At 47.4% G+C, this 17,397-nt stretch overlaps 1 protein-coding gene across 4 annotated transcripts in view; it reads left to right on the top strand.

Annotated features, from left to right (window-relative positions):
* Window positions 1-17,397, top strand: part of UBE2H (ubiquitin conjugating enzyme E2 H) — a 51,917-nt gene that overhangs the window by 19,282 nt on the left and 15,238 nt on the right. For 2 of the 4 annotated variants that reach the window (XM_086611247.1, XM_086611245.1), the window contains exons 2-3: window positions 8,777-8,853; window positions 9,533-9,607. The exons of 1 other annotated variant lie outside the window; for it this stretch is intronic. In XM_086611247.1, the coding sequence (XP_086467373.1) occupies window positions 8,777-8,853; window positions 9,533-9,607 (152 nt within the window). Of the gene's footprint in view, window positions 1-8,776; window positions 8,854-9,532; window positions 9,608-11,648; window positions 17,284-17,397 lie in introns of those variants that run through there. One more of the 4 variants, XM_086611246.1, reaches the window with a different exon arrangement.

Here is a 17,397-nt window from a genome sequence, read left to right as displayed (position 1 = left end):
GTCTTTTCTGGTAGGGTGCCTTCCTCAAACTGTGCAGTCATGTCCAGCTAGGATCCATTTCAGGGGTTTGCTGATTGACAGTTGCTTATCGTTACGGACTAATTGCACTTAAATTCTCTTGGTTTCTAGTGTGTCCTCTTTTATGGAGATTCGAAGAAATATTGTGCTTGTGGAGACAATGGCATGTTGCGTTACAGTCATAGAATCATGCGTAGGAATGTCATCTAAGCTCTATTGATCACAACTTCATTCCTTTTCATCAAGTCCAGTCTCTTCCATTCATCTTGAAAAATCTTGTATGCCAGCTTCTTCTCAACTTGACTCATGCATCTCCCGGCCCTTCTCAAGCAGCACCTCAGCAACACAGTTCTAAGCAGTTTGAAGCTATTTCCGTCCAGCATGCTGCTCCTGGGACTGACCAGCACCACGTGTAGCACCAAAACACAGTCATCTCGCAAGCAAAGCCCTGCTGTGATGCAAATCAGGTGGTGTCACCCTGGGCCTATGCATGTTCTCAACATTGTGGTCTTCCTTGTCTGTAAACGCCAACGGATTGCACGGCAAACCGCACCGCAAAGCTGGAGTTTGGCTGCGGTGTTCGTTATCTACTGTCGAAATGGCACTGATTGTGTTCCCATCTAATCTGATTGTGAAGGAGCTCTTGGTGCCACCGCTGCAATTAAATGTTGGCCCATCCAGTGGAAGCTGGAGAACAGTTTTAAACGAGTTTATTCCAATCTGTTTTCTCTACGGCAGAAAAAAAAATATGTATCTGTCTGCTGTCTCCTCTCCTAAACAAGTTGAAGCTTTTCAAGGGAACAGCACAGAGTCGGGGAGGGCAATGAATTCATTTGTTTTCTGAAGGAAAAGGGCTGTATTACTCAATCCAGCATGGTACGAGATGTACCTTTTTGTCTTTTGGTGGTGATTCCCTTCATTCCCGATGAGGGAAGACCAGGTTTGAAACTGGAAAGTCGGAAAAATGCTGACTTAGTTTGTGATCAGTTCATAGCAGGCAACTCGTATGCAAAGTGCCTTCTGGGGAGAGCTGGCTTCTCCTTCCACTTTTTCCTTATTACTCCAGTTTCTTGGCACGAAGTTTAGTGGAGAGCGGCCAGACGTAAATCATCAAGAGCTCCAAAGAAAGCAAGCCAGACAGAAGGGTTTGCTGGAGCAGCAATTCCTTCTCCCAAAACCCCTGATTGCACCCGCAAGGTGCCTTTCAGTACACGTGGCTGCACTAGGAAAGTGCCTTTTGCTGGGGTTGCTGGTGACTGGGCTGTTTATCTTGGGAAATTTGCCATCCTTGATGTGAAATTGCGAAGGGTGTGTGCAGAACAACTGAAGAATGCTCTCTCTCATGTGATTTCTCGTCTCAGTCCGTTCAAATCTGGTAAAGAAGAGGTGAGCTCCTTCTTTACACTGTAGGATTTGAGTGAGTTTTGTGTCTTTCAAAGCTGTAGGATTCCTGGGCAACCCCAGTTCAGACGAAGGAAGATGGAGGTTTGCCCCAGGTATGTGAAGATAAACTGCAGGTTGTCCTGGTGGTGTCGTCCCCTCCTGGGGCTGGGGCAGACCACGGGGCTACCGACCCCTGAAATTGTGCAACACAACATCCCTGGCAAATGGCGAACCTCTTTCTGGTGCTAGAAAACCCCTTTGCTCGGGCCAGGAAACTGGTTCCCTGTGGTGGTGAGAATCATTAGCTTGGGGGAAAACCTCTGGATTTTAATACTCTGAGTGAGTTTAGCCTGGAGTTCTAAAGAAGTTTTGCACCAAACAGGATGACTAAAAAGTGCTGCCTCTTGCTCCTGGAGGAGATCACAGGAGCTTTTTTTTTGTTTATAACCTTTTTTGCTTCTGACTAAGTGTCTTTCCTTCCGGTGCGCCACAGGGATAGACGGAGGAGCGTGAAGAAAGTTAAATGTGAGTAAAGGGCAGGGAGTTTGTAGTGACAGGACAAGGGGCAATGGATTTAAACTGAAAGAGGGGAGATTTAGATTTGATATAAGAAAGAAATTTTTCACTCTGAGGGTGCTGAGGCACTGGCACAGGTTGCCCAGAGAAGCTGTGGCTGCCCCATCCCTGGCAGTGTTCAAGGCCAGGTTGGATGGGGCTTTGGGCAACCTGGTGTAGTGGAGGGTGTCCCTGCCCATGGCAGGGGGGTTGGAACTGGCTGATCTTTGAGGTCCCTTCCAGCCCAAACCATTCCATGATTCTATGAGTTTTACTTGGGGGAAAATAAGAATAAATATTCCTGGTGCTTAAAGCATCAAAAGGACTTTGGTGCCGGCTGTGGCTTCACGTGTGCAAGTGACAACTTGGGTAACTCGTAGCAGATAAAGGGAAGGAGTTTAGAGGGGGCAAGGCTGGGAGGCAAGGTGGCCCCTGAGCTGAACTTGCCCTTTTGCTGCCACGCAGCAGCATAACCGGTAACGCTGCTGCATCACAGGGCTCCTTACAGATGGCTGTAGGTTCTGGGAGTGTTCCTTCGGGCGGAACTCATTCGCCTTGGTGGGAAAATAAACACGAATACCCATCGGTCCCAATATTAGAGACTGTTTCTGTTGCAAAATTCTGCTTGCAAACACTTCAGAAGAATTCACACCTCTGATGCCTCGAAGAAGCAGAGCGGCGCTTTCCGTACCGCGGGCGGCCGCGTTTCCGTCGCACGGGTGGTGCGGCAGCGCTCGCTGCTCGCAAAGCTCTTTGTGAAGGGAAAGATCAGCTCTATTAATCATAGCTTTGTCACAAAACATGCAGGTGGCGAGTTATTTCCTCAAAGATAGGTTCTCAGCTGCTTAGGTAGCAGAGCTGGATGATTTTTTATTTTTTTTTTAAATATACACAGATGTGATCTTACCATTTTCTCTCGAATTCAGAATGTCTTCTCTGGTGAGGTTCTTCACCTGGAAGGGTAGCTGTACACGAGTCTCCATAAGTAAGAGGAGACATGGCAGAGATCCATAGGAGGCAGGAATTTGCTTTCTGGTGTAATGACCATCGACCTATCTAAAACTCGTATTGAGATGAATGTAGATAAATACACAACTTTCTTTTTTCCCTGGGCATTCCAGCCTTCTGCTTTGTCTGCCCCTTTGGGGCAGGGTGCTCGTGGCTACTTGTGTCACTAGGCTTGTAAAAATATTTTTAGTGAAATATTTTTAGCTGGAAAACTGCTTTACCCAAGTTTGTAACGTATGTTAATTTTAAAGTAACTTAACGAAGGGATTTTTTTTTTTTTTAAGGCTAAATGTTTGCCAGGAAAAAACCACTCAACCCTGCAAACAGACTAGCCATCTGTTGACCGCGATGTTCATCTGGGATTTTGGGAGATCTGGGTGTGAAGTGATATCCTAACAAATTTTTTTATTACTGCAAGGGAAATCCAGTGCTATGGTGGTGGGTGGCCCCGCACAAGGATGAGAGACTGGGAACTCAACCCTGGAACAAGCAAATCCACAGTGGCCAGCCCATTTCTAACTGATGGTTGGGCAGTCTCTCACTCTCCAGATTTGAAAGGTTTTTGTCCCAACACAGAAGAGGCAAAATGCTTTAAATCACTTTTCATTCTGACTGAAGAAACAATTTCCTACGAGCTCAACCCCGAACAATAGAGCCTTGATCTTGATGGGGGCTCTGGATGTTACTGTAGTGCTAATACGTGGCACCGGTGGCCTTTGCGCTTCTGGCACATTTCAGGCACTGTACAGGGAGTCTGTGATCAGCTGCAGAAAAATTCCCTTCTGTCTCTCTCCTAGCAACCCCTTCTGAACTGATATTTGAAAATAAGCTTGCTTTCCAGATCATCATCTAAATATTTTTGATACTTAACTGTCATTAAAATTCTCTTAATAGTTTTGGGACTAAGATAATTTATCTTCAGGTCCTCAGGACTCCTTTCTAGTTTCTGTGGTCTTAAGGTAAAGCTTTTGAACTTATCTGTTTGAAACCCGACTCGTATCTGGATTTTGCTTTTTTCTCTTGACTTTTATGCTGGCTATATTTGACACAAAGTCAAATTAGTATACTGAGATGATAAAGAGACAAAAGCAGGAAGGCTGTTAAGTCACCTAGACTAGTAGGAGCAAGCGGAGTGCCTTGAAAAGGGATTTGGTTGTGTTTTTGTTAAACATTTTAGCACATGTGATGTGTTACAGGCTGGTTTTGTAGCTCTGTCATCTTGACCCCGTATACACACGGTGTAGCCTTGTGCTGTGCTGTGGAAACAAGGCAGACTGCTCGTACCAGTATGAACCACTGGATTGCCACTAGAATCAGGAACGTCGAAGTCTTTATCCGTTACCTGCTCGTTCTCCTGCAAATCTGAATATTAGAGTGCAGTGACAGAGAGCTTGGGCATAGAGGAATTCATCTGGACAAAGTAAACTAAAACAAGGTGAGGGGTTTGGGGTCTTCCCTGTGAATGCTGACTGTGTGTTTGCAGTCCTGAGCGCTCGCAGGAGTGTTTTCCGCACAGTTTTACCTCAGTAGCCGATGGAAGAGGTGGATGGGAATCCTGGATGTGAACATAGCTATCCTGGGAGAAACACGCAGGAGATGCTGTGAACAGTCTGGTCACCTTCACTGTGGAAATCTTGCTCCAAATTCTTGATCCTCTTTTCCTGGGGCTTCCTGAAGCTGTGCTCAGTTTGCTGAAGACCTGGAGCTTTTCTGCTTCCTGGGAGCTACCTGGGCTTGCTGCAGGATCCAGCACCAGGCCCCATCTAGCTCTGAATGCAGGAGGGGAGGTTCGTTGTGCTCTGGGCACAACTGGGTTCCTTAAATCTTGTGGGTCTCCAAAGGGGCAATCTTTTTGGATCTGAGACAGCTGATTAATTGCTGATGTGTTTGGAATGGGGTTCCTTTGGGATTTAGTTGCAACACTTGCCTTATGGAAAAAATCATCTGTCTGAGTTGAGAAGATAGTTGGGTCAGAGCCTGCGTTCTTTACTCTGAGGTGCATTACCATGAGCTGTGGTGGAGGTTTCTCCGGGAACGTGATCCGGACAGTCCTCTGAACGTGTCAAGTCCCTTCTGGTCTTCCCCCATGATTTTTCCTGGTGCTGCTAGAGGGTTCCCTGGCATGACTTTGTGGGATGGAGAAGCCTTGAGGTCTGCCTCGGGTTTCCAGTCTTCCTGGGAACCATCTTGTTCCTTTTCCTCGTTTCCTTTTCTGAAGACTTCCTGGAGATGGGAAGAGCTCATAGGGTGTGAATGTTCTTCTTTCTTTAACTGCTCCATGCACTTCTCCTGTTAATACTCTCAATCACGTTGTTAGTGGGATTTTGAGATTTCAAATTCCTGGGCATCTCTACCTTTAGAGAAAATGTCATGGAGAGGAGAAACGGAAGATGGTTCACCCCATTTGTGTTAGAAAGTGGGAGCTCACCTGGAATTCACCTCGTGCTCACAAAAGAGGGCTTCCCCAGCTTCCTAAGTTCTGCTAATGCGTTTCCAGAGCTTTCCCCTGTGTTGATACAAGGGCTTTATTGCTGAAATTCACTTTGTTTTCAGTCTGTCCTCAAAACTCTTGTATCATGTTAATAGAGAATCCGGTTGTTCCCAAATCTGGCATCTGCATCCCAATACATATCCCTTTTGTGATCCTAACTCACTTGCTGGGGTTTTTTTTGTAGGAATTTTAGGGTTTTGCCACAACAGGGAGAATAATCAAATATGGCACTGCATTGTTCACTAGTGGTTTTTTGGACTTGGGAACACTAGGAGTTAGTCTGAGTGCAGAAAACTCTGCTTTAATTTATGGCTGGTAATAACTTGGAGAGCCATAAGCTGCAGCTGCTCAGGAGCTCGCTCTGAAGATCAGGCTGGGAGAGCTGGTTTTTATGAAGTGGTACTTGATCTAGTCCTAAGTGAAACCATTTGTATTTAACCTGATCCACGAAGCTGCTGTTAACATACTTCAGTATTAAACGTTTCGCTCCTGGGCATCGTCATACGCGGTGGGTTTGTGCGAGAGCCCGTTTCCGAATGTGGAACATGTACCAGTTAGATGAGTGTGGACCTTTTGGAAGGAAGTTAAACTCAATCGAGCCTGTATTTAAAACTCGTTGTCACGGTACTGGGTGACGAGAAAAGATCTGGTGACAAGTGTCCCATAACATCAGGTCTGCAGTGCTTCGGTGCTGAGCTACTCTCTGCAAACTTGGAGTAGGGAATGTAGCTTTTCCTGGAGATGCCCGTTGGCTTTTAGTGGAGAAATCACTTGCACTGGGGGCAATAAGGCATCGATCTGCCCTTTGTGAGCTGCTCTTGGGTGACGGCCAGGTGCAACAAGCTGCTTGCTGCTTTAACCGTAGGGCAGAGCAGCTTATGCTGAACCAAGAAAACTCTTGAGCCAAGACAAACTGCCGTAAACTTTTCTCCCTCCCCATGAGAACGAGGGGAAGAAGGGTATTACCTCCAAACTCTTTTGGAGTTGGCACTGTGGGGAAAACTCTGTACAATCTGGGAGTCATTGTATTTGAGGAACTGTAATAAATCTTGACGGACCCCACAGATGGGACTTGGATCTCCTGCGTATGAGCACAGGCTGCCGGGATTGAATCGGCACTTCTGGGTACAGGAGCCTCTTGTCTTAGTTTGTGGCACGCTTCAAGCAGACTTCAAGGATCGTAATGTCAGAGCGGGGATAGGTCTGAGCTGAGAATTAATTGTTCCTGGTGGTAGGTCCCTGGCAGTTACATTCCTGATGGGTCAGGAATATTTAAGTGGGCGCGTATGTGTGTGCCCAGGTGCGTGGGTGCCTGTTTGCCGAGTGCCATGAAGGTGCAAGGGGGTCAGCGTAACCCACTGCAGAGCGGAGAGCATCCTGGGCAAATTTTTTGCCTGGAAAGCAGAAAACCTTTTGCATCAGAGGGAAAAATCTTGGTTGTAAAAGGGGACCTGGCTTCGGTTCCTCTTAGCTTGAGTGTTTCTGCCAAGCTTGCTGCTGTGGTGTTAAGGATCTTTTATTAGATATCCTGTGCTGTTGCCCCCTTCCCTCTGTGGTGCAGAGCTGAAGCACAGCTTGGAGTGCAGGTGGGAACAAACCTTTGATTTTTCTTCTGCTGTGTTTTTTTCCCTGATGCTTCCCTCGTAATTCATATTAAGATTATTGATTAAAGGTAATTGCTGTAGGATATTATTCACAATCCATTAATCCTGATTTATAGCAGAATTCTTCAGCAAGCTCGGGTGCTGAGACATCACCATTAATTGTCTTAACTGAGCCTTACTTGAAATGAAGATTTCTTGCCTTTCTGTTCATGTTCTCTTCATTCCCAAAGTGCTGGCACTCGGATTCTTTCCTTTAAGTGTTGAGAAATACAGTTGTTCTTTTCACACTGTAGCAGTGCCTCATAATCTCGCCCTTCTGCCATCTCTCTGAAGACGTGGAGTTTTTTGGTCTTGCAAGTCAAATTGACGTGAGATTGCCGTAATTTGCGTGGTAGCTGTGGGAGGCCACCTGACAGCGCCGAAGGCAGCCAAGGAGAACTGAATTCATCAGCTCTGGCATTTCTCAGAAGAGGGACTGGGCGAGTTCTGCTCCTCTCATCTGGGCAGGAGAGTAAGCGTTCAGTGTGAGTGGTTGGCAAGGGTGACTTTCTGCTTTGTGGCTCATCTCCTGAGCGCTGGAAAGGAGGGAGGTCTCTCTGAGTCCTGGCCTCACCTCTGAGCCTTGGCCCTGGGGTTCGTGCCTGTGTGCAGTGAGGCTTTGGAGCTGTTGCTGGTTCTAGATTTTTAGCTCCCCTCCACAGCCTGATTATGTTTCCAAATACGTTGCTGAAAGGCACTCGTGTTTTCTTAAATTGGAGCCTAACGCTCTGCCGAAGTAGAATCATAGAATGGTTAGGGTTGGAAGGGACCTTAAAGATCATCCAGTTCCAACCCCCCTGCCATGGGCAGGGACACCCTCCACTACACCAGGTTGCCCAAAGCCTCGTCCGACCTGGCCTTGAACACTGCCAGGGATGGGGCATCCACAACTTCTCTGGGCAACCTGTTCCAGTGCCTCAGCACTCTCAGAGTGAAAAATTTCTTTCTTATATCTAACCGAAATCTGCCCTCTTTCAGTTTAAATCCATTGCCCCTTGTCCTATCACTACACACGCTTGTAAAAAGTCCCTCTCCAGCTTTCCTGTAGGCCCCCTTTAGGTACTGGAAAGCTGCTATAAGATCACCCCGGAGCCTTCTCTTCTCCAGGCTGAACAGCCCCAACTGTCTCAGCCTGTCTCCACAGCAGAGATGCTCCAGCCCTCGGATCATCTCCGTGGCCTTCTCTGGACTCGCTCCAACAGCTCCATGTCCTTGTTGTGTTGGGGACTCCAGAGCTGAACGCAGTATTCCAGGTGGGGTCTCAGGAGAGCAGAGCAGAGGGGCAGAATCACTTCCCTCGACCTGCTGCCCACGCTCCTTTTGATACAGCCCAGGACACAGTTGGCTTTCTGGGCTGCCAGCGCACAGCGCCGGCTCATGTTGAGCTTCTCAAGTAGATGGAAGACACTAAGCAGCCCTGAGGGGACGGGAGGCATCGTCTCAAGATTGCGCAGTGCAGGAGGAGGGATTCTTCGGTGTGTAGAATTGGCTTTTACTAACGTCATTGTGGTGATGTGGTCACTTAGATGTGTCAAGAGGCTTAAATTGCATGTTGTAGGATATTTTGAGTATTTGGGTTCAGCTATTTGGTTTGACAGGTTTCTAGCAAGTTACCTGTATCTGAGTAAATGGGTTTTGTTTCCCTGGACTAAATGTTTTCCTTTACTTGATGTGTCAGTATTGAGAGCAAACACGAAGTCACAATCTTAGGAGGACTCAATGAATTTGTTGTGAAGTTTTACGGACCACAAGGAAGTAAGTATATGACCCAGTCCTCCTATTAAAAATGAACTAATGGCTCGCAGTGGGGAACGTGTTCTTCTGGATTGGAAGAAGAGAGAAGCAAATCTAAGTGGGGGTGAGAAATCAAAGGGTAGCCGTGTTTGAAGGCTGCTCTCTGAAGGGTGGCGAGGAATACAACTGGGAGGATTAACACAGATGAGCCACCTCTCTTGGAGCTGAGCAGAGCTGGATACTGCCTTCGGACAACTAAGCCCTCTGCTATGGCTTCCAGCACCGCTTTTGTTGATCCTTAGCTTTTCTAGACCTGACTCGTAAGTTTTGCATCAGTCACCTGAATTCTTGCCGAGTTTGTAATTAAGATGGCTTTCCTAGTGACGAGATCACAAGTCAGGTTTCCAGCGTGCCTTAATTTAGTAACATCTCTAAAGGTAAGTAGATTATTCTAAAGTCTCGGTTTTGAATAAGGCTCTCGTGTCTTTGTGCCGAGATCATCTGCAGTATCGGTTAAAATCACGTATTTCTTGTCAGGCAGCACCGGAAAAAGGCTTTTACAGTAGGAGGTTTGATATGAAATCTTACCCCCTGATGGAACTAAGTATTCTTTCAAAGATGGGCCTTGCTTAATGCTGTAGTTCTATTTATTCTCTCCTGAGTTATGAAGTGTCTAATACCTGCGTTTCTTTCATTGCAGCACCGTATGAAGGTGGAGTATGGAAAGTTAGAGTCGACCTTCCTGATAAATACCCTTTCAAATCCCCGTCTATAGGTAACCAATCATCACTTTCAGTCAAAATTGTTTTACTGTTTGTGCAGGAGAGATGTTCTTGCTTGCAGCATTGTTTCAGGGGAAGTTCTGCCAACCCTCAGTGCCATCGTTAAGTCTGCAGAATGATTTTACTGTAGACCTCCAGATACCACGTGCCAAGCAGAGAGGAAGTTTGGTCTTTTGGAGCTGGAAATGTGATTTGGTCACACGTTTGTGTGTTGGTGAACTGAGTCTCTGGACCGTGGGCTTTTTTTAATAACACATCCGTTCATGGGTAAGGTGCAGGATACCACAGGAGGCTGTTAGTATAAAATGACTCATTTGGTATGGAGAGCAAAGGCCACAGGGCATGTTTATAATCTTGGGGGGAACTCAGCTTTTGGGACCTCTTGCCCAAAAGTGGATGGAAGTGAAGGTAGGAGCTGAAGCCTCTGTCCTTTTGGACTAGGTGATGCATATGTGGAAGAGCATAGAAGCAGGAACCTATCACCAGAAAAATTGCAGCTGGCTAGGCTGGTTCAGCTTGTTCAACCTTCAAGAGCAAATAGGATGTTTGATAAGGAAATGTTCTTTAGACTGTATCCATCCTATCTTTGTTCTTGGGTAACGGTGATGCAACTCAGATGTCTTCTGGTACCTGACTTTACTCCAGTCGCTTAAGCTCTAAATAAAATAGCCAATATTGCTTGAAAAACTGGAGCAGATGCATGAAGTTTCAACATCTCTCTTCTGGCTTGTGAAATAAGTGCTGGTAACTCAGTGACATGGTGCTCCTCTGTCAGAAGGGTGTGCTTGTGGCTTAAGCCACTGGAGGACTCTAAAGAATGGAGAAAACAGCCTGAGGAGAGCTGGTGTGGAAACGTGACTGTGAGTTGGATGAGATGGGTCCCTTCCAATATCAACATCCCGATTTGGAGTTGATAAGTATTGGCTGCTTTCTTAAAATAGACTCTTAGGCTGAGAGCCTTCTATTTAAGATCTCTCTGAAGGGAGAGATAATCTGTCTAGTTCCAAATACAAACCGTGCCTTTTGGGAAAGACCAATGCTGTGTTTACGCCGTCCTTTACCTTTCTTTTTTTCTGTTGAAACCTTTAACTGAACCACAGAAACGTGCACGCGGCTGAGTAACAACGCAGTGTTGCTGCAGCTGTGCAAACCCTTTTCTCCTTCCTCTTGAGTCAGCTCTGACACTCACTGCAAACCTCTTAGGTTAGAGGCTGCTTACGAAACGCACGGTGTGTTGTTTGGTGCCAGTCATTTTCCCCTCGCCGCTTCTCAAGTGCCACAGTCTGATGCAGATCAGGGTACCGTCGTGTTGGCAATCTTAAACGTGAGCTGGCTGCAGACCACTCTCAGAAAGCATATAAACCTGGGTTTCTTTGTGGTTGTGTTGGTGCTAGTCTACTCATGATTATTTTTCTCTCTCCTGATGTTCTTCCTGTGTGTATCAGAAATCAAGGTTGTTGTCTTAAAGCTAAAACAAACTTTATTTTCAGTAGCCTGTGAAGCTAATGCAGCTAAACATCAACGGGGCTCTTGTGTATTTGTATTGCTGTTGATTTAAGCTCTGGTTAGTTGCATGGAAGGTGGTAGGTTTGACCTTTTGGTGGTTTGGCTTGGAGGCTGTTTAGTGCTGGTCGGGATAGACGGGAGTCAAAGGCAACCTGGGATCAGAGTTGGCCCAGCTGTGTTTTCAGAACTGTATTTTCAGTGGCTTTAAACTGAAAGAGGACAGATTTCCATTAGATAGATACAAGGAAGAAATTTTTTACAATGAGCGTGGTGAAACACTGGCACAGGTTGCCCAGAGAAGCTGTGGCTGCCCCATCCCTGGAAGTGTTCAAGGCCAGGTTAGATGGGGCTTTGGGCAACCTGGTGTAGTGGAGGGTGTCCCTGTCCGTGGCAGGGGGGTTGGAACTGGATGGGCTTTGAGGTCCCTTCCAACCCAAACCATTCTGTGATTCTATAACTGACACCACGAGGATGGCCTTTCTCCGTGTGAACTTGGGGAGGGTGGTGGGTGGGTGTGGAGGGCGTTATTTTCTGCTCACATTGCTTTCTCCCTTCTAATACTGCTTTTACCATCTTCCTTTTAATACAGCAGTTTTCCCTCCATCAGCTTGCTTATACCCTCTGTGTTACGACTGTCTTATTCTGGACTCACCAGACCTCTAGCATGCTTCCCCTGCCCCACGAGTCTGTTGAGTAGCTGAAAACCCCCCCTTGTCTCGCTGAGCTCCCCCGAAGGCTGGCTCTTGCTCCAGGGTCTGCCTTGCTGTCTGCTGGGAGCGCAGGTTACGTCCTGGGCGAAGTGGCGTGCAGCTGAGGTTTCAGGTTGAATAACCAGTCGATGCCAGACGAGAGCTGGCTTAGCAAAGCAGGGCTCAGCCCTGCTGCGGGGAGGGAAGAGCTGGAGAGTGGAAGCGCCCAGAGGAGCACCAGGACCCAGGGGAGCTCCCAGCCGGCTGCAGGAAGAGGTTTGTTTTTCTTTGTCTGGTTCCCATTTCTGCTGCCCCAGTCCAGCTTATCTGGGCAGCCAGGGCTGAGTGATGTCTCGGTCCCTTCCTCTGAGCCAGCCTGGTCTCTGCACCGCCGCTGTTGGGGGCAGACTCAATGTGCCGTGCCTGATACCGCTGGGTTTGGCACTACAGATAGCTCTGGAGCAAGCCTCCGTCCCAGCTGAACTGGGAGCCTTCACAAGCTTGTAAATGAGATCCTATTCTCTCCCAAATCTGCCTGTTCCAGTGAGCACGGGTGTCCTAACCCAGCAGTCCTCAGCCAGCTTGAGCTCTGGATAACACAAGGGTAGGAATTAGCTGGGAAGAAATCTGCTGTGACAATCTGTGATCTGTAAAGGGGTGGAAGTGAAGGATTTCAGAGATGGTAGGACCTGTAAATGGATGGAAGGTCACGTAGAGCACACATGTAGCTTGTTTGCAGCCCCTCTGTTCTCAGCACTGCATGGCTCCCACTGCGGTGAAGACACGCAGAGTTCAAATTCTCTGTGTCAGTCACTGGCTTGTGTATAGTATAGAATCCAGCAGTTTCTTTTCCTTCAATAAATTACACTTTTATGTTGAAGCTTAAAGCCAAAATACTGTCCTTGCAGCTTTCCTTGTTCCACTAATACTGTAGGCTAAAATTTTCTTTCCATCTTAAAAAAATTTTAATGCAGTCTTGAACATGGCATGGGCTTTTTGCAGCAAATAACACGATGACTTGAAGCATATCCGTGCGTTCTAGAAAGCCACTTCTGAAAAATGACTGCTAATAGTTGCTTTATAATCTGTTCAAATTGCTTTTATCCCAGCATGGCTCTGAGTGTAAGGTACAGGAAAACTTGGTGTTCTTTTCCAAAGTGCGACTGACAAAGCTGAACAGAAAAGGTCTTTGAAGTAGGTTCCAGATTTGTCATCTGGAAACATGTGGACCTTTTCTTAAACCCTAAGTGAGTGGTGGTCCTCTTCACCTTCAAGGGTCTCTAGCAGAAGCCTTCACTCAGCGTGGTTGCTCTTCTCCTGCCAAATCTTTGCTCCCTCATCCCACCCGCAGCTCCCCTCTCAAATATGTGTGGCATTTATCTCCTGCCCTTCTCAGGTTGGTAATTATTGCTGAAGTCTGTTAGATGACACCACCCCAGGGACGGTGCTCTCGTGACAACGGAGATGATGCCTCTGCTTAAAGACCTAAACCATCCTGGGATCTAGGTGAAAAGAGCAGCTCCTGGGAGAGTTTCCAGTGTTTTGTCATGTCCTGCAGTACCTTTCCAGTATTTCTGGCACTGCCTCTTCCGTGCTCGCTCTTTGCCGTGCGTTCAGACAGATCCCATATTGGTGCAGGATGATTTTTTCCTAACAAGAGCTATACAACATACAGTAAAAAGGGAAACGCACGTCCTAGAAGAACACGAATCTAAATGAAGCCAGATGTAGGGCTGTCATCTTGACCCTGGGCTTGAGTGCTCCCATTGAGATGATCCCTAAATATCCAGATCTTCGGGGTCGAAACAGACCTTGTGAACTCGAGCAGCTTGTTAGACCACAACCAGCTCCTCAAAAATACCCAGTTGCTTTCTGAAGCTGGTGAATGCTGCTGCTCCTCATGCTTTTGTCAATTGATGTAAATACCCCTGCATGCTTACGAGGACCCGAAGCGCTGCCCTGCTAGATGTTTGGTTCCGTTCGTGCTTTCTCCTAGACAATACATTTTGAGCTGTTTATGGTTTCAGTAACACTGCTGGCACTGCTCTGCTACTTTTCCCTTCCCTCGAGGCTGCAGTATCTTCAGGGGAACTTTCTGCCTGGTCTGTTCCTGCTTTTTCAAAGGGGAGTTGGGAAATACTTGAAGTACTGTTTTGAACTCCCAGGTCACAAGAACACTTTGTGTAAATTTTGCATGTTTTTAATCAGTCCATACGCCTGCCAAGAGCCGGAGATTAATGCTCTTGGATGCCATAAACACGGGAGGAAGAGCAGAGTATGAGTATCCTGCCCTGCTTAGATGATAGGAGCGGTAGAAACATGAACTTGAGAGCCTGAGCTCTTACCTGGAAGCACTGTGGCATTTATTTTATTGCTAAAATCTGCGGAAATACTAGACCAGCACTGAGTCACTCTGGTTTCTCAATAATCAAACGTCACAGCTGCAAAGTTTGCATACAGTATGCTCAGAGCCTCAATTTCTTAGGTAACTGCTGTGTATTTATACACAGTTCTCATTTTCCTTCCATCTCTGGCCCATTTATCTGCAGATACCTTGTGTTTATATTTCACCTTTCTCCGAAGTGTTTTGCAAAACAAAATGCCTAGTGTGTACACAAAACATATGGAAGTGTGTATACGTATGTGTGTGTATATATAATGAGACATCGTGGCAGTCAGTGCAGGAATGAAGCAGTGTTCAGCTCCAGCCAGGATTTAACAGATCTCTCCTGGCCTGTGCTTAATTTTTCTTTTCAACTGCAGCTGCTATTTTTACTTTCAGCTCCTCTCTGGATTGCCTTACGTTTTGCTACTTAGAATTTCATGAGTCACTTATCGCCCGTGACCATTCTGAGCTGTGTGTGTTGATCCTTATTCTGACCTAAAAGCGATGTGAAAATACTTATTCTCTCAAATATGCTTAGCTTTGTCTAAGGGGAAAGACGAGACACCTAAAGGTAATTTGTATCCCTGTCTCCACTCCGGTCTGACGCACAACCGTGCACCCTCTGTGCGTCCCCTGCTACGATCGGAGAGTGGGAACACACCGACAAAAATGGGATAGATGCTTTCAGCCTGACTTGGCACAGATTCACTGCCTTCTGTGCCAGTCTCTGAAGCCTGGGCATCAGGTGATGGTGCACCTAAGCAATGAGGTGAGCTGATACTGGGCAGTTGCTTGGTGCTAGTTCCACATGGGTTTTTTTCAGAGATTGTTGCTCTTAGCACCAGTCCGTAAGCTTGTGGATGCTGCTTTTCCTCTTCCAAGAAGGCCATTTACTCTGAGCAGGAGGTCCAGAGCTGATAGCTCTGCTACTATTTTCCATGAGCTACAGCCATATTTTCCTGTCCTGATCTTTCCCTCATGAAGCTGCTGCAGAAGTATTTATGGTACTGTTTTGAAAACGTACTCGAATTTGAGTACAGTAATATAAACTGTTCTACTTCTGCTGCTCGCCAGCTGATGTTACGCAGCCCCTCACGCCACCACCGTACAGCGAATGCCTCTGTGGTGAGTGCACAGCGTTGTGTTTGGGTAGTTAGTGCTCTGAACGGGCTCCTCACCTCCACATTTCATCAAAAAGAAATCCTTGCCTTTGCCAGTGAGAGCTTATTGACCTGGAGAAGGTGCGTACCTCCGAGGTGGGCAGATCCTGTGCCCTTCAAATGGGTTGTCCCAGTCTGCAGAGGGGAATAGATACTGAGCTGAAGAGTGGGGCAGAAGTCTTGCTCTCGTGTCTTCTCCCCCGTCTGCTACCATGGTTTCTCAACCTGTGGTGTGTGATGGACTCGTGATCAGTAACACAAGAAGGTAGTCCCTGAAATGAGTGCGATGTGTTTTTTAAAAATAAAAAAAAAGATGCATGTTCCCTTGCAGGCTTTTGAGTGTTTGGGGAGGGGGGAAGTAATAAACATTAAGTTTAGACTAATCTTATCTGGCTGTTTGGCAACACTGCCCAAGCACTTGGGAGATCTTTTTTTCCATTAGGTAGGTTGTCCAATGATTAAAAAAAGCAGAGGAATAACACCGCTCTTGACCTCTCTGTGCTGCACATAAGCTCTTTTGCCTGCTGATCTCTGTGCACGTAGCTCTGCCCCGAGCCTTGGGTGGACACCCAAGCCACGTTGGTTTGGAGTGGCGTTTAAAACTCGCTGCATCCTGCTGCAGAGAGACTGGTAACCACCTTTCCACCTCACCAGCCAGGCTGTCTGAACAGTTTCCTGACTTGGCCTTAGTCTCTCATTAAAAATAAAACTTTCAGACTTGTCAGTCTCACTGCGCTGGAAAGTCAGGAGCAGTTCCATCCACTTGTCCTGTCGGCTGTTTGTTTGGCACCGCGGTGGTACACGGATAGGGATCTGCTCAGGTAGAGAAGTGTCCAGCTGGCCTGATTTTTACGAGCAAAGCAAGCCGACATGTGGGCAGGCAGCGGTGAGTTTGGGATGGGTCAGTGGATATGGACTAGCTCCACTCCAGTGGGAAGTCCTCTTACAGTTACCACTGGTGTGGTCGGGCCGTGCAGTTGACTCCCCACTGAGCAAGAAGACGTGACGCCGGGAGGCCGGGATGTGCCGTGTTTGCTGGCACGTTGCTTTTCCTCCTTCCCGCGTGCTTCAGCAGGGCTGGCAGCTCGAGCAGAGCTGTGCTGCAGGAAAAAAAAGTCTCTTTTGGGGACCTCTCACCTAACCTACGGCTAAGCTGGATGTACTTTGAGCTCAGATAAGCAACAGCCACCTTTTGAAGCGCCGCTTGTTGGATCTTAGCCGGTTCCTGACTTGGAGGAGAAGCACCAAGTGGTGCAGAAAACTTTCTGGTGCTGCGGGCCAGCGTGGTGCAGCAGGAGCTGTGGAAAGAGTGAGGAGGCAAATCTCCAGCCTGGGTTTCTGATCACTCTTATCTCCCAAGTTTTGAGTCCGTTCTGCCTGAAGAGTAGATGAGCAACCTGGTCTAGTGGAAGGTGTCCCTGCCCATGGCAGAAGAGCTGGAATTAGATGATCTTTAAGGTCCCTTCCAACCCAAACCATTCTGTGATTCCATGGGGGCTGTACAAAGGTAGGGGACCCTTTCTAAATTGTGGTCCAGCCTTAGGGACCTTAGGGGAGCAATTGATGGGAAACAACCTCTTGCAGGAGCTTTCTGCCTCGTGGCTTCACACGACGAGAGGTGCCTTGGGATTCCTCAGCATTCCCCAGGTTGTCCAGGTGTTTGGGCTCTGCCTCTTGGAGGACAACTTGCTGGCAAAGCAGCTCACGACAGCGCGTGCCTTCCAGCCATTTCCTGGGAGCTTTAGGCTGGAGTTGTTCAAGAGAGACATCGACATCACCACAAGCCTGAGGTTCCTCCCTGTTTCTCTGCTGTGGTTTTGCTCACCTGGAGAACACGTTCAGCTATCACCCAGACGCAGGGCCCCATCCTCGGAGCGACAGCTTTGACCCAACCCTTCGGACCCATCCATGGTCGATGCATGAGCACGGTGAGAGAACTTCATTTCGTACTGGAATACGTCCAGCTGCTGGAGCTTTATGAATGTTCCTGTGTTTGCAGCACCAAGGAAGATTGACAGCCTTTCAGTTAGCTGATTTTTTTT

Source organism: Tauraco erythrolophus, chromosome 4 (assembly GCF_009769465.1).
Source record: "Tauraco erythrolophus isolate bTauEry1 chromosome 4, bTauEry1.pri, whole genome shotgun sequence".
Taxonomy (NCBI): domain Eukaryota; kingdom Metazoa; phylum Chordata; class Aves; order Musophagiformes; family Musophagidae; genus Tauraco; species Tauraco erythrolophus.
This window is presented reverse-complemented; position numbering and strand designations above follow the sequence as displayed.